This window comes from Festucalex cinctus, chromosome 11, assembly GCF_051991245.1.
Source record: "Festucalex cinctus isolate MCC-2025b chromosome 11, RoL_Fcin_1.0, whole genome shotgun sequence".
Taxonomy (NCBI): Eukaryota; Metazoa; Chordata; class Actinopteri; order Syngnathiformes; family Syngnathidae; genus Festucalex; species Festucalex cinctus.
The window spans coordinates 27116322-27133368 of record NC_135421.1 but is presented as its reverse complement, the minus strand read 5'-3'; the positions used below and the strand labels follow the sequence as shown (position 1 = coordinate 27133368).

Genomic DNA, 17047 nt, shown 5'->3' with positions numbered 1-17047 from the left:
AGAATACAACGGTTGAGTTGCAGATATGCTTGACACCTAACATTATTACTTTGTGCATAATTATTAAAAGAAGTAAACCACTGTTTACACTGACATGCTCGATTTGATAACATGACACTGATTGCAGTCCACTTACTTTATTGAACTGATGTACACTATAGTCTTCACACAGGACCACTTTGAAGCAAAAAAAGCCGAAGATGTAGATCTGCTGAGGTGATGTGATGTTGTGCTTGACAGTGGATTGTGTGTGTGACTTTAAAGGTTTCGATGCTATGCGAGTAAAAAGTGAAACTTGTGTGAATCTGTCAGGCACAGTGATATTTTTATGTACTTTTATAACTCATGTCTCAACGTTTTTATAGGTGAAGAGACAAGACTACGCCATCTTCCTACCCTCCCTTACAAAAATAACACTTTTAGAACTTCACCTGTGCCTTAGATGCTCCACTGCTTCATTTCCAACAGGCTTTTTGGAATTCCCAATTCCTGACAGCAAAAATAGCAGCGTGCCATTAAAAGCCAGTTGAAGTCCCAATTCAAACTAGTTTTGTGACATACTTTAATTGAGGATTTGCCGTTCTGTCGGATAAAAAAGCGCTTTCAAGCACAACTTTCCATTCAGCGATTATGTGCTTCACCAATTCTAAGCCCTCTGTTTGCTGCGCATATATATATATATATATATATATATATATATATATATATATATATATATTTTTTTTTTTTTTACAAAGTCATTCCCTCATAATTCAATCCAATCTGAAATGGCCCCTTTTGAATGCCATATGCTAATATAAGCTTATCCTAATCAAATCTGTGTCTGGCAAATAATAAAACTCCTCACGGCAGGATGTATCGCATGCATATCGCACTCGACATTCTACGAGGGGAAAATAAGGAAACCTCAAATTGCGTCCCAATCTTTTCCATGTGACAGGTTGACTGGAAATCATGTCATCTTTTGACATATAGAGAGTAAAAAAGGGTTTTCAGATCTGAATGTGTGCGCATCCAAGCGGTTTGTAAAACTTAGTGCGATGCACAGAAACATCTCATAAAAGCGTGTAGTTAAGACTTGGGATTTTCGCTGCAGGAGCGAGTCAACGCAGTCGCATCACATCTATCTCAAATGAGTTGGGACCAGGAGGAAAAAGTTTCACCGAAGCAGCGTCAATGCCAGAAAACTATCAAATCCAAAGCGATCCATTAATGAAAGTGTTTTTGGGCATTTTGGCTGCGATGGGGGGGGGGGGGGGGGTACAAGGGGGCTCTGACTGCGAGGATGGGGAGACTTGGTCTAAGCAGCTTTCCCATGTTTGGGGGGGTAGAGGGCTAATCCCCTGTCAGTGATGGGGAGCTGCTCTCTTCGCAGCGCGGGCCGTGGGAGTCTCCTCCCCTGCCTCCACTCGGCTGACACTCACCCGCGGGCTGGCATTTTCCTAATGCCGTATCGCTTTCAACAAGCGGAAATAAAGTTAAACTGTCTCAAGGCGTCCGTTTGTCTCACTTTGAGAAATCCTCTGAGTGACAACTCTTACTTGTTTCAGATGATGTGCAAAGGTGCATAAAGCGGCCAAAAGCATGAAGGTTTATGTAACCGGTGACACAGAATGGTTATGAACTAACAACCTCACAACATGTCATAATTTCACCCTAAATGTCATTTAAAACACAGTCAAGAAAAATCTGAGCGAAAAGCCCAACGAGTTTAAGGGGGTAAAGTCATAATTAGGGATGTCACGATAAGGGCAATATCGCAATATCGTGATATTAAAACTGCCACAATATCGTCGTCGTCATGTTCACAATATTTAAAAGGAAGAAATCTGTTAAAAAAGTCAGTTTGATTTCCATTTGTGTAGTTCTAGCACCCTGTAGTGGCTAGTTTATTAGTGAAACTTAATTTTCATTAGGGATGTTTTGGCCTTCTCTGTTTAAAATCGATGCTAATTGTCAGATGAAGGGGAACCTAATTTGCTTGTGAAGTGATCAACGTGCTTGCATTAGCAAGTAAGTGCCTCAATATTGTTATTAGAGATTGTAGGTGGTTTATATGGATTGCTGCTATGTACAAAATCACAATATGGTGCTTTTTTTTTTTAGTATGAGCTCTTTTTTTTTTTTTTTTTTTTTTTTTTACAATATTGTGATCTTTTTTAAATATCGCCAACGCCCCCACAATATCGTAATAATTATCTTATCGTGACCTTCATATCGTGATAATATCGTATCGTGATGTTTGGATATCGTTACATCCCTACTCATAATTTGAGAAACGAAAAATCATGAGAGTAAAGTAAAATTAAGAGGGGAAAAAAAGGCAGAATATTACAAGAAAAAGATTCTTAAAATTATGAAATATTCCATTTGATCTTGATATCTTTAATTGTAATGATATGATTCCGTTTGATTCAATGCATTTGCATTTTTTAAATCAAAACCGCTTTTTTTTATTACAGCCCTATGATAAATATTAGAGCGCGACATTTTTGTTGTTGGCAGAGAAACTACATTTCACTATTCTACTTCCATTTGCTGTGTGAATCGGAATGCATGAGAACATCCCAGAGCTGCACGATAGGATATGGAGGCCATCTATAAGCAGTTGTATCTCCACTTATCGGTTTGGTTTATGTTAATAATGAAAAGTGGTAAGCGGTGATAACAAGCTGACCTGTGGAATGATGGCCATCTTCTGGCGGAGGGCGTGCAGACCGATGTCAGACGTGCGGACGCCGTCAATCATGATCCTGCCCTCGGGTTCTGCCAGGCGGAACAAGGCCGAGATCAGAGAGCTCTTACCAGCGCCGGTGCGTCCCACAATGCCCACCTACAGGGGATGGATAGAAAATGTAACTCACACAACCAGAGAAATCCGTGAAGAGACAAATTGCTTCCTTCCTACTAGTATAAATCAGTTTTTTTGTGGGGCTGTCATGTCTCTCTGAGGGGCAATGCCATTGGGCATCTTGTGTGACAGCAGAACAAAAAAGAAGATTGATTGAAAACACATCAACCTCCTGTAAGGATGACATACTTTCTCTTTTGTGAAGTCTAACTGGACTTTCAGTGAACTACATACTGTATTATGTAACAGCAACCAAACACTGGGCCTCATACTGGAAATCGACGGTTGAGAAAATTAATCAATTGTTAATTGACGAGAGAAGTCTGGAAATTAATCCCTGTCTAAATTTCATTTTGCTATTCTTGTCTACACCACAGTTTAATGTCTGATCATACATGCTAACCTTAGCTAAAAAAAAAAAAAAGCTAGCATTTTTAATAGAATTCACCAGTTCTCCGAGCCCATTTTGTATCATTGCTTTTAATGTAGTGTTTTGTTTTTTTGTCTCATACTTACCACCAATCAGGCAACCTTTTCAAAAGGGATACATGAGTCTTTGAACTTTTTATTTTTCAGCAGCAAAAAGTTAATATTTTCTCCAGAATAATTTTAATCGAATCAAATGATAAGCAATACAGAGAATGCAAGAATGGGATACAATAGAATAGAACATTTGTAAAAATGTTAACTTAAAATCTTCTAGAACAGAATTGTTTGAAAATCCGAAGAAATGTTTTAGGCTTTATTGTGTGATTGATGTTTGGTCTGGCATATACAAAGTTATCTTTTGTGAAAGCGATCTGTGATACAAAGAAGGTTGCAGACCGCCGTATTGCCGGACATTCAGGGTGGAGTTTGCCTCAGTGTTGCGCGACTTGGAAATCCCCAAGTAGTTTTTTGTTGTGGTGGTGCTGTGTGCTTTCACACAATTCTCCAGAGGATGCGGGATATCAATGTCGGATGATGGTCTTTTTCACTCGAGTCTGACGGTTGTTTGTCACCTTCCATAGGCAATGTGGGTAACCACTGACCAAATAATCCACTTTGGTACCAAAATGTGTCATATTTGTGTCAGGGAGAGTTGGGAAAATCAGCTTATGTACAGTATGTGACCTCAGTGAGGAATGCTGTAAATGAATGTGGTCGTATGGCTGACATGCAGCAGAGAGCCCACCACACACATACACACACGCACGTACACACACCCCACCCTGCACCCTCCCTATGTCAGAGCCAGAACCTCTACACTTATCAACCTATTCATTGTGAAATCAGCCACCCTGCCCAAGCATAGCCATGCAAAAACACACCCCCTTGCATTAAACACAATCCCAATCATCCTCAACCATCTCCATCTCCTTCCCCTCTCTCTCTCTCTCTCCCTGCATATGCCTTCCCTCTCTCTCATAGTGAATAAACACTTGTCAGCGGCAGGTAGCTGAAAATGCAAATGTGGAGCGAACGGATCCACTCCAACAGTCTTAATTACAAGATATGTATTCCATGAATCACAAATGGTATAGTGCTGGAGAATCAGCAGCACAATATGCCGTCCTTTAATAATTGATTGGGAAAGAATGCCACGTAACAATGAAGCACATCCCCACCTTCTACACCAGCTGCATATTATCAACCTGCGTCATGGGCCGTGCACACCAGTGAGGAAGATCTCGCCTTTTCAAAACAAGCACTATGATTATTTATAAGGAGCTTAACATTGTGTGGACCTCATTCCTTTGTACAGTGGAACCTCCAAAGTCCAACGCGATGCATTCTGCGATGCGGCTTTCGCTCCCAAGTTTTGCTTTTATCCAGATGCAAATTTTCCCAAAACAAATCATGTCGTGTTAAATTTGTTCCAAGCTCAAAATTTCATACAAATATAATGAGAAGGGACTGTATAATAAAAGTAGAATAAAAGATTTGCGGAATGGATCCTTAAAATGCCTCATCAGATTTGATGACATCACGCATGATGAACTTTTGAGACATATTTCTGTTTGTCTGGGTTTGTACCTTTTCTCGGGATTTGAAGACCACAGTCAAGTCCTTGAGGACCAACGGCTCACTGGCACTGTAGGAGAAGTTGACCGATTCAAACATGATGGAGCCTCTCTTGGGCCAATCATGCGGCGGCGTTATGTCAGTTTCCCAGGGTGCTTCGCTCTTCAACTCTGCGTACTCTACCACCCTCTCCACGGATGTCATCTACAAAAACAATTCCATGAAATACCACGTTGAATTTTTCAACCATAATCTCATACCATATTCTCGATCTCGGCGCTTTGCCTGACGCCCCACTGAAACATGCCGGTCAGTGTCACGGCGTATGACAGAGCCAGACCAACTGCACCAGGGTCCATGTCTGCAATGAATTAACATATGGTCAAGATGTTGAGAACGCGTCACGTGGCTACAGGGAAGTCCAACGCAGTACCGTCACTGAAGTAAAGGCAGCCAAAGGCGGTGAATGTGATGAAGATGGAGCAAATCCCGTCGAGGCGCACGGCTAACCAGCGAGATGTAGTCAGGAACAAGAACCAGGCCTCTGTTAGCAAACACAGATTTTTAGTCATTGAACACATCCAAATGATGTTGAATTTAAAATAATTTCACATTTGCCTTATGCAAAGACCTGATTATTGACGTCTCCAAATATTGACCTGAGTGATTATGTAATGTTGTGGTGTGTGTTGATTGATTGATTTATTTAATTCACCATGATTTCAGAAAAGAGTCGGTGCCGGCAGTCGTAAACTTGATCAATATTTATCTACAATGTTTTCCCAAGCCGTAGATAAGTGATTGTGACTTTACACGTAATGATAGCCAATAAGGAAGCGACCCGAAGCTCGCACTGTTACCAGAACACAAATAGAGAAGCAACCGGGTATGTTGTGGGTGTCTGTACGTGTAACGCGTCTCCCAAGTCATCCTCATCAATAACAATTACAAGAGAAGTTTGAAACCACAACGCATTTACCAGAAAAGCTAATAGTTAGCCCCATCAACAAATAGGATTCGTGTGTGTGCGTGTGTTGGGTCTCACATTTTAAAAATCGGCACGCGTGTACGCCGCGTATAGCTCAGCTAATGAAGTCTTGTACCTGAGTGGAGATCTTGATAGTCATCAAACATCTCCTGAAACCGCCGCTGAACCTTAAACGCTCGGATCGTACTCAGACCTTGCAGGGAAGAGGAGAGGTGGGAGAAGACGGGACTCCTTGCTGCAGGAAATCAACAAAGACGCACATTTAGCCGTTCATCGTACACATTAAAAAAAATGCTCGCGAGCACTTTCATTTGAATAATGGACAAGCAAAGACTTAAAATGTTAGCTTGCGATATTCACAGCTTCTATATGAAAGCGTTTTATGGAAATGTTGCAATTCAGCCGGCTTTTGTTTGCATTTGTCAGGCTGACAAAGCCTAAATGTTTCCGCTTAAAAGCTTTATTCTTGAAGATGACACAAGCTATTGGACCGGTGTGCATTTGGGCCTTTGCAGCACAGAATCCAAATAGATGAACTCGAGCCCAGTCATGCCCACTTGGCATTTTCCCCATTGTACGCGATGTCATGAACTCCCGTCTCTTGAGGAAATTGCGTGTGGCCGAGTCATAGGCCAGCGCCACCTTTAGCCTTTATGCTAATGACCGTGGAGTTCCTCAATGGTCTATTAGCATTCCTGTGGTCCGCCTTTGTCTCCCACTACCAATAGACATGCCTACCCCCGCACCCCTCCGGGAAGAAAAAAAAATTACCGGTCGCCTCCAAGCGCTTGATGTCCCTGGAGGTCCGAAGGTAGTAGCGTCGCAAATACAGGAAGACGGCAAAGAGAGGAACAAACGGGATGAGGATCCAAGGCATGACGATGGCGGAAACTGCAATCACACCAAGGACTTGCAGGAACACCTGAGGAGACGAGAAAACAACAGCAGCAGCTTTTAACGTCTGTTTGCACGCCGCCGTCGTATAATAAGGTAGCAGCAGGCTAGGTGACTCACTGCATGCGTGGAAGGAAAACCACGGCAGCGCTAATTCTCACTTCGGAGCAGGTGAGAATTTAACACTTAGCCACAGCTCATTTTCCCAGCAAGCCCCCACGGTGGAGCCTTCAACACCTCCGGCCCCTTCAGAGGAGGTGGCAGGCAAGAGGCCAGGCCACAGTGACTGTCCACTGGCCACCAAAGACACACTCTGTCCTCCACAACAACACAAGGACTCTAACATACATACAACACTGTCATTATTTCCCTATGTGCATTTACCAAACCAATCTTTATTGAAAAATAAAGATTTATTTATTGATTTATTTGTTTTTCAAATTCAAGCCACAAGTATCTAGGGTTTTCTGGTGAACAAAATGAACATGGAACGTAACCTTTTTCATCAAATTTGGCTCACATCACCTTGAATTCAGAAAACGTCGCGTCATCTCCATGCAGCTAAAGGGAATGTTCCTTTAGTTTGGCTAGATAGCGAGTTCTGCCGGACTAGAATTGCTCAACTTGGCATTGCAAATCATGCAGTTAACGCTGACTCCCATCACTCAACTCGATATTTAATAGAGCGCTTTAAAACAACCTTGGCTGTTTTTTTGTTGTTTTTTTGTTTTTTACGATGAACCTCAGGGGCAGCAGATACAATGAAAACAGCAGAGGCTCCAGAATTAAACCCTGTGGAATGCCATGCGTTATGTTATACGTGACTTTTTTTGCTCAACGTACTATTAAAGGATTACATTAATAAATGACATGACATACCATCACAACAGTCACAAGTTGACTACTTAGTGCACCAAACTCCCTGCAGCACAGATAAGCTAAGCAATGTCATGTGATCACCTGCAGTCAATGATGGCCAAGCGGGACGTATCATCATGAATCATTTGAATCGGGTGTGTGTGTCTTCACCGCCGCTGAATCCCTGAAATTGACTCATCGTACCCCTGGGGTTCGATCAAAACTAGAGAAAGAACCACTGCTCGAGCCCTAAATCAGCTGGGATAGGATCAAGCACACGTGCGACCCTATTGAGGATAAGCATTATTGTAAACGAATGGATGATTTGAAGTATAAAAATACGCTAAAAAAAAAACAAAAACAAAACTGTAGTTTTAAAACTCAATGAAATCAAATCTATGTAAATAATATATTGTATATAGGCACAGTTTTTTTAAATAAGAATATTCATGAATTCAATTTCTGGCAGTAAAATGTGAACACAAATTAATACATTCACTAGCCACAACATCAAAACAACGCCTACCAAAATAAATATGCCTTTCATTCTAGCACTGCGATCAATATCCCCCAAAAAAAAAAAATATTAATAATAATAATAATAATAGTTTTGCAATTTCTGAAGTTTATCGCAGATGCTTCTCCGCACACTCCTAAACAGACAAATCTGAAAACTTGTAGATTAGTACACAGTAATGCCGCTGCCTCTAACCCATTCAGCACCTTAATTACAGTCGACTATCTGTATTTAGGCCCACATTTAAAAGCGTGATCACTTTCACAGTTAATTTTTTTTTTTGTGTGCGTGATGAAAAGCCCCTTCATTCCACTTGTGGGCCAGATAAGAGGGTATTACCAGTGGAAGCACCGGCGTGGTGGATCCCACACAATCAAGCGGGGAGTGGAAACTACGGAGCACATCCGATCCCAAGAATTTCACACTACATAAGTTTCAATCTGAGCCTTGATGGAAGGCCAGCAGACTGCGGAGAGAGATGGCACACGGGCCATTACTGCACGCTATCTGGCCTCCTCCTTCCTTGAGGGCAACACACATCAAGTGAACAAATATCCCCCCCCCGCCGCGCTCCTCTTTACATCATGCTAACCGGTGTCGTTCATTTCAATTCTAATTGGACCCATTTCAATCAGGGTCGCCCGGGTCCGAGCCTGGGCGCCTTATCTGACGCCAGGGGTCATCAAAGGGGACACATGAGGAAAAGGAAGCGTTAGATAGCAGCCCCCCCCCCCCGCTCCTCCTGCTCCCCCTGGGCCTTTCTGTCGCCACGTCCGCCCGTTTGATGTCATCCCATTTTGCCCGGTCTGCCGCTTATCGTGTCAGAATCGGGAACACGGCGGCTCCCGCCCACCGCTAACACAAAGATGACTCCGATAAGTCATCCTCAAACCCTCTCAGGCCACAACCATATCTCGCCGGCGAAAGCCACACAGGAACCGAAAACTCCCAAAGCCACATCCCGTCGCACATAAAAGTGGAGGGATGGAAGAAAGGTTTCGTGTACAAATAAAGAATTAGCGCTAATTGCTCTATAGCGAGGAAAAGAAAGCCACCGCACGCATGTGATTGACTCATTCAAGAACAACTGCTGTGTGCAAAGTCCATTCAGATCCCCGCGGACCCTAATTGCTTTATTTGCTTTGGCGATACCATCGCCCCTTTGATGTCGCAATAAATGGAGAAAATTGAAGTTAATCGTCATATTTGTTTAGGGGCAGTGATAAGCGCGACGTAAAGTAAACACTCGGCTTTTAGTGAAACATCCCTGCAGACACAAGGAAGTCGGCCCGCTCGCTGCGGCCTCCTTTTTGGCTCCCTTTTATTTACTGACAGCGCGTCGTGCTTGCCACTGGGAAAAAAGTGCAAACAAAACAGGAAATGAGGGGAAAGCACGGCAAAGAAAAGTCCTCAAAAGAAGTCCTCTGTCATTGCCGGATTTTTATTTTTTATTTTTTTTGCTCCACGCTTTCCGTGACAGGGCGGCACAATAAGCTGCAAGGGTCAGTGGTACTGAAACAAAACGGGGCTGTTCTACTCGGGCTCCGGGACAATGGAGGTGACCCAATCCATTCTGCTCCATCTTCGGGCTTTATTTTAGCATTAAATGCCCAGATGCGACTGCCTTTCTTTGGGAGAAATGACTGTGGACACCTCCTTCACATTTTGTCCTTCTGGGCCATATTCACTTCATAAAGCTGCAGTCAATGCGTTTTGTTGCGTGATGAGTAGAGGCTGACACATAACTGTGGTGGTCTCGGTCGCTGTCTACATTGGTGGCTCAAGTAGTCCTTGGATTAGGGCCTTTGTGTGCTGTGAAAAGGTAAAAGAAGTCACTTATTTGGGCTCAGTCAAGCTGCTGATTTCCAACCCCATCGTGGAAATAAGAGAAAGGCTTTGAAATGCGCTCTCTCCAATGCTCCAACTATAAATCATTTGTCCCCACCATTCAGTCATCACGCCTTTCTCCTCCTTCGCGAACACAAAACACATTTTAAGCGCACGGGAGAGCAGTGGTCGGACAGAAAGCCCGGGATTCATCATTCTGTCACATGGGGAGGTTTCGGGGCGAGGCTGAGACGGCGTAAAAGGAAGTTCCCAGGCTTGAAGGACCCCCTCAGTGCCTCCCAGGCCGGGTGAGCGTGAGTCACATTAGCCGAGGTGCTGGACCGAAGCGTCGTAGGACCACACGTGCACAACTGGGAGCGTCTCTGGACGACGCTCGCCGTCAAATGACCATGTGTGGACGAAGCCCGATTCCATGGCAATATGGAGATGCGTGTTGCCACACATTTCCACACAGAAGAAGCATCTCCTTCTCTTTCCCAAAGTAACTTTAGCGCCCGAAGGTGTGCGGCGCATTCTTGACTTGTTCCGTCACTGGGGCGGTGAAGAACCAGAGAAGAGCCGGTGAAATCCCATCCCGCAGCAATGGCGGTTACGTCAGCACTTCTCATGTCCCACAAAGCCGCTGAAGAAGCCTGACACACAATGCGCCACAATACACACACGCTCACCAACAAAAAAAAAGAAAAAGAAAAGATCCACCCGCCAGTGTTTTTAAACAATAGTCATCTTCGCTCAGTGTTTGCGAGTGTCCTCTGTGCTCAGTTGGTGTCTATAGCGCGATGAACAAACACACCAGCTATTTTGTCTCTAATGATGACCGCAGGCATTACTGCTGTAATGCATGAATTAGCAGGCAATTGGTATGCTTTGATTTGCCTTCAATGAAAACTTTCAACTACAGTCATGGCAGAATGACTTTGTAGGAATGCTTCAGATGCAGTACCTGACATTGAAGGAACAAAATGCAACGTTATGAGCACCCAAAAAAAACGTATATACCAGAGGTGTCAAACATACGGCCCGCGGGCCGGATCAGTCCCACAAAACGGTTTAATCCGGCCCGCGAGACGATTTTGTAAAGTGGGAAAACAATTTGTAATGTCTGACCAATTCATCAGCCAGCCACAATCAAATATATAAATTTGCAATTTCACAAGCAGTCCTCAGATGAGTAATGTAACTTGTACACGGAATTGTCCCGGAAGTCATTATTTTACATACAACTTAAAGTTATGGTTCGTATAAAAAAATGTTTTTCTTAAATCATAGACCAACATAAACGTGTTAAATACGACACAAATTCAATTACTGGTAACACAAATACATATGACAAGGATTAACGTCCTTATAACTTCATTAACTGCGCCACACAATGCATTCTGGGAACTATTTATATGCAACACGGGTACATTTAACACGTCTGGAACTCATACAGGCAAAGTGCTGCCGTGTTTCATTTACATTCGTGTTATTTTTTTTTTAAACAATAGATTACAGTTGAGCTCCGTAATTTAGGGCTGGCCAAAAAAATCGCAAAAATCTGCGTATAATTGACAGCAATTGTTTTTAAGTTACATACAATTATTTTACTGATCTGGCCCACTTAGTAATATATTTTCTTCTGAGCTAATATAAGTTTGACACCCCTGGTATATCCTATAATGTACTACCAATCAGAGCAAAGCTGTTTTCCTTATTCAATTAAGGAGAACAGCTCTCCAATCAGAGTGAAGCTCATTTACATATTGAATTAATGGGGTAAAAAAAATAAAATAAATGGCTTTCTACAAACTGCTTCCAATGGACTCTTTCCAATCAGGGGCTACTAACACTTACAGATCAATGCCTAATTGATTAATGAACTGGTTAAGAAGCATATTCCGATACGTTCATACTAAGTGGTCAAGAGTTCTCAATGCGATTCCTTTAACCCCCAACCCCTTTATTGTCCTGCCCCCCCCCTTTCTCTGCCCCCTCTGTGAAAACAGAGGCAGGCCTGGATTTAAAGGTCAAGTCCGCACAAAAGCTAACAGTCCACAAAGCCTGAGGTGTTTTTAATTGACATTTCTGTCTTTGTCGTCTGGCTGTAAAGAGAGCAGAGAAGAAGACTCTTCTTTTCAATATACTAAATGACTGCAAAATAAAACCTGTTGGGGGAAAAAATAGGGCCAGTAGGGTGTAACCAGGTTGAGGGAATCCCCTTGTTAGGTGGGCATGAGGGTGGTGCTGCTAAAGTGCTTACTTCACCATAAAAAGGGAAGCTCCGGTGCAAATCCCCTCACAGAAAAAAAAACAGGCTCTCCCTATAGAGGGAGATAAACCAGTTAGGGCTTTGTTTATGAAGTTTCACTTTATTCCTGCCTGACAACCATTTAGACAAAGACTATGGGGGGAAATGTCCTCCCAGGAATGAGCAACAATAGTCAGGATCAGCAGCTTTTCTGTGCAGCTAATGCTTTGATTTAAAGGAGAGGAAAAAAAAGAAAAGAAAAAAAAAACCTTCCTTCCTAAAAGCATTAATGATCTGTGGAACACCTGCAAACAAGAGCAGAAAGCAGCCTAAACAATAAAGCTTTGTCCAAAACGCAAAAGGCTCTCAGACCCAAATTTTGGATCGTCCCCTGGACCGGAAACTAAAAAATGATACCAGTTCATATAATTGAAGGTGATACAGAAGCATGAAGGTATTTGTGAAAATGTTGTCTGAGCACAACAACAAAAAAGCTTACAAGAATTTATACTTAAAAGTTGTTGACCCAGTAAAAAGTGACTTGGGATCTGTTTTTGGAACCTCATTATTTATCCTGCACTAAGTTTAGACTGCAAACAAAAACATTCTGAATCAACCTGTAAACTTGTTGACGACGCTCATGACAATAACTAACCAGTGAAATCGTCTCCTAGGTTTGGTGTGATGCGTGCTTGTGCGGCCTTGCGGACTTTCACTGCTTTCAGCGCCACCGGCGGGCACTTGGCTCAAACTTATTATTTTACTTTCACCATTATTCGCCTTATCAAAATGAAGTGGACAAAAAAAGCTTTTGTGCGTGCGATCTTTTGTGCTTTCAGCATTTAAGATGGCTTTTGTCTAGCGGGAGATGGGTATCTGCCACAAACATCACTCAGGCATTGTGGAGTGGGGGGGGGGGGATTCGTTTTCAGCGCGCCTTTGTTCCATTCTTTGGGCCTAACCAAGGAGCCACGCCTGCTCCTCTACCTCCAATTGTGCTGCGAACATTCCCTTCTTTGTGGAGCGAGGTGCATGAGCTGGCGCATCTCCGCGGGCTTTCGTGGGAGACGCTGGCGGTAATTTAACCTGCTTCTGCGTCGGGGTGGCCCTCGGCTACCGGGCCCAAGATGAGCGGCGCGTTAGGCCGATCTTGTCGTGAGAGGCAAGTGAATGTGGTCCAAAGAAAGCTATACAGTAGAAAGGGTAGGGCTTTTAATTGAGGAGCACAGTCGAATTGAGTCTAATTTTAAGGACGCAGCAAATTGTAAATCAGTAAATATCTACATTTCTTACTCTTACTGATAATACACAGAAATTCATCCTTAACTCTTTTACTGCCACGTTATGAAAAAAACTTTGAAAAAAAAAAAATTTGACAAAGGTTTTGATCATTCGCGTCATTTTGGAAAACGTTCTATTTATCCGATTCCGTCATGTTTCATTGTAATTTAATAGACTGGCAGCCCATTGAAAAGAGATACAATGCTACCATCTGCTGACCATAGTTATTGAGTGTTTTTGATTCCACAACCCACTGACCAGGCAGCGCTGCACTTAGATGTTGTAAAAAAAAATGTAGTTGACGTGATTTAACGTTTATGGCGGCATACATCATGATTTTACTAATCGCTATTAAACGTTTTTGGCGGTCAAAGAGTTAATCAGAATTGCATGTCTCCCACCCGCCATAACTGTTTTCGCACAAAACAATTTGGACTTATAATTAGGATTTATTTCCTCTTGTAGAGTCATTTAGGGAGTGGATGAATCATTTATATGGGAAAAGTGCCTTAAACATTAGAGGTTTCACTGTTATCTTCAGTGATCTAAACTACAGTTTCATAAAGACGTTCTTAATAAAATAACCGCATTTGTGCCAACATATCCTCAACTTCCCCACGTCCCCTGTGGCCATGTTTGCAGCTCCACCCCTGCAAACAGCAAACTCGTCCTCACTTCCTCTCAACACCTCGTCCTTGTCATCCCCTCCCCAGTTTCCCTCCCTATCAGAGCCATCATCCTTTGTCCATTATTTCCTCTGTGCCACCTTTTTTTTTTTTCCCTCTCCCAATCACTGCGTACACATTCTGCGAAGAGGCCGCCTGTGTTGTGCGGCACTATGGGAGCCACGCCCCCCAGCCTATGAGGCACTTTTATTAAATCTGCGAAGGCGCTGGGCCGCGCTGGCAGGTAATCCCACAGTAATTGTTTCCAGATTAGGGGACGCGCACCACAAAGCAGGTTTAGCCAGGCATGAAATGGCCTCCCCCCACCCCACCCCCCCGCGCTGCAGCGCCAGCAAAGCAAACCTGGCGAGGTGAGACTCACCTGGGTGAAGTCCACAAACGTCCATGGCAGCAGAGAGTCCAGGTAGCCGATGTCTTTGGAAAACCTGTTGAGGATTCTTCCTGAGGAACCACGCCGCACAAAAGAACACATGAAAACAGATGTTTTACATAATTGAAGGCATTCGTACGTCGACACAATATACAGTAACAAGATCCAATAGAAATCATTTTTGCTGTGATGAGTTATTCAGTCATCTTGTCCTCATTTGAGTCACTGATGAGCTGCAGCCCGGTCAGCAATCATTGGCCAAATACAAAAAATGCAGCCATGAGCAATTTCGAGTCGTCAATGAACCTAACGAGGAGGTTTTTGGAATGTGCAAGGAAGCACCAGAAAGCCGAGAAACGAAACCTCAGTTGTGAGGCAGACGCGTTACCCGCTGCTTCTTTTATTATATTCAATGATATCACTTTTTTTCTTCATGGATTGGCTGCTGGGAGCTATCGCATCATTTGACGCCTCACAGTGAGTCATTTGGGGTCAATTTGGAGTTGCAAGTTCAAATAGCCTGCGACCCGAACTAAAGAACTTTGTACAAGGAATATACAATATGCAGCGTAAACAATATGCAATACAATACATACTGTATACAATATAGTAGCTGCAGCCATGATAAAAAACTAATGTACGGTGTTTTGTCTGGATTGAGCCAGCAGAGACAAATATTGCACAATTAAACATAAACATTGCTAGATCGAGGGAGGAAAAAATAAATGCATGTATCTCCTTAAAACAATGACTCATTATTCGTTTTCCATTTCATGAAGATTCTCTCAACTGAATACGTTCAGGAGGCTTTTGTGTGGGAACAAAAAGGTGGTTGTGGAGGGGGGGGCAACACAAAGTGCCTGACTGCCTTTTACTCGAGACTGTCAGCGTCGTTGACGTTAATTGAGCTGCCTCCAATCTGCGCAGGTGTTCATTATTTCAAATGATGCTTTTGCAATTTTTTTATTTGTTTATTTTTTTCGTTACGTTGCCGAACGCGGATATCCTCCAGTGGCTTTCACACACTGTTTACTGCAGGGTCACTGAAACTGACAATCCCCACTTAACTCTGCCTTAAGGCTTTCTTTATCTCACCATGATGGAGTTTCTGATTGGGGGGGGGGGGGGGAACAAAACAAAAAAAACAGAGTGGTGCCACCTATACCACTGCTGAGTGGAACAAAATATTGATATTGCCGTGTCTAAAGATTTTGTGTATACACTAACACTAACACTAACAGATGTCAATACTGGGATAAAATATCAATATCACATCGGAGTGTGTGGGACAAAAATATTGATATAATATCACAATGTAACAAATGGCTTTCCGTCTTGATGAATCAACTTACGATATTGACACTTGTCATGACTATTGTTGTCCATCATGGTTTAGTGAGAATGAGGGCTGGGTATTGCCGCCAACCTCACGATACGATACGTATTGCGATACATATGTATCCCAATACTTGATCTTCAAATTATGTTGGAGTTCAACATAAAATGTCAGATGTTTGACATGACAGTTTTCTTTACTCTGTCATTCAAAATTCCAACAAGTCCGACAGTAGCTGCTTGTTCTGCAGTGTATGTTCTCTTCGATATAGGCATCGTTTAGATGTGTCGTTTTGTTATGTTACCAGTATTTAATAACTTTTTTTTATTTATTAGTTTTTTCCCCCTGTTCTTAAGAAAGGTTTAATTGAACAAATGTGCTTTATATATCGGACTAGAAATTTTCGGGGGGGGGGGTTATTTTATTTTTTATTCAAGTATTTCATATCAATTGTTTCATATTCTGTAACACAGATGATTTATGATGCTCGTGAAGTATATTATTGTTATCACAGGCGCAAAAAATAAAAAATAAAAAATCCTATCAGGAATTACTCTGCAAATCCCACCCCTACTAAGCAAGCAAATATGTTTTAAGGTGAATATATGGATGCATGATTTAAGAAGGCGACGCGAGGGAGGGGAACGTGGGAGTGCGTGGCCCGCTGGTGGAACCGTGGCACCACTGACCTAAAAGTTGCCTCCCAGTCACTGCTATGGAGGTGGGCCCTGTAATCACCTCTCTCCACGGCTGTAAGCGGCTTACAGCTTTATCCAAAAGTACCGCTGCCGCCTAAAAACATGCATGCGGACGAGGCCGGGCTCCCGCATAACAGCCATTGCATAAACCCCGCCAAAGCATTATTCCCAGCAATGCTCCAAATCAGCGCCGATTCAAAGTCAAGTGGCGTAAGCATGTTGTACACTCGGAGGCAGACTAATCGTATTCACAGTGTGAGTGGCCCTTTAGCATACAGACATCCCGAGGGGAGGGTTCAAATAAGCGGGCAGAGTTGCTGCTGCTGCTGCTACCATGCTAGCAACCAATCTCCTTGCTTTAGCCTGGGAAAAAAACGGCTTGTCAAAGCCTGTTTGCACAGGATCCAATGATATTTTATGTAATGTTACTGTCTAAGCCACAGATGACCCAAATTCATGCAAGCCTTAAACAAACAATGCCAAGCG

At 42.9% G+C, this 17047-nt stretch overlaps 2 protein-coding genes across 8 annotated transcripts in view; one reads left to right on the top strand and one right to left on the bottom strand.

The window, feature by feature from the left end:
• The window catches only part of LOC144030138 (ATP-binding cassette sub-family C member 4-like), a 65883-nt gene that overhangs the window by 35675 nt on the left and 13161 nt on the right, over positions 1-17047 (bottom strand). For all 5 annotated transcript variants that reach the window (XM_077536134.1, XM_077536131.1, XM_077536132.1 and 2 more), the window contains exons 20-26: positions 14519-14598; positions 6615-6765; positions 5959-6078; positions 5289-5399; positions 5116-5216; positions 4868-5059; positions 2678-2833 (exon numbers count right to left, since the gene is read on the bottom strand). In XM_077536134.1, coding sequence (XP_077392260.1) covers positions 2678-2833; positions 4868-5059; positions 5116-5216; positions 5289-5399; positions 5959-6078; positions 6615-6765; positions 14519-14598 — 911 coding nt within the window. The remainder of the gene's footprint in view (positions 1-2677; positions 2834-4867; positions 5060-5115; positions 5217-5288; positions 5400-5958; positions 6079-6614; positions 6766-14518; positions 14599-17047) is intronic.
• Positions 1-17047, top strand: part of LOC144030146 (uncharacterized) — an 84309-nt gene that overhangs the window by 61863 nt on the left and 5399 nt on the right. For 2 of the 3 annotated variants that reach the window (XM_077536154.1, XM_077536148.1), the window contains exon 7: positions 366-464. The exons of the other annotated variant lie outside the window; for it this stretch is intronic. The gene's annotated coding sequence lies outside the window, so the exon portion shown is untranslated. Of the gene's footprint in view, positions 1-365; positions 465-17047 lie in introns of those variants that run through there. 3 annotated transcript variants of the gene reach the window in all.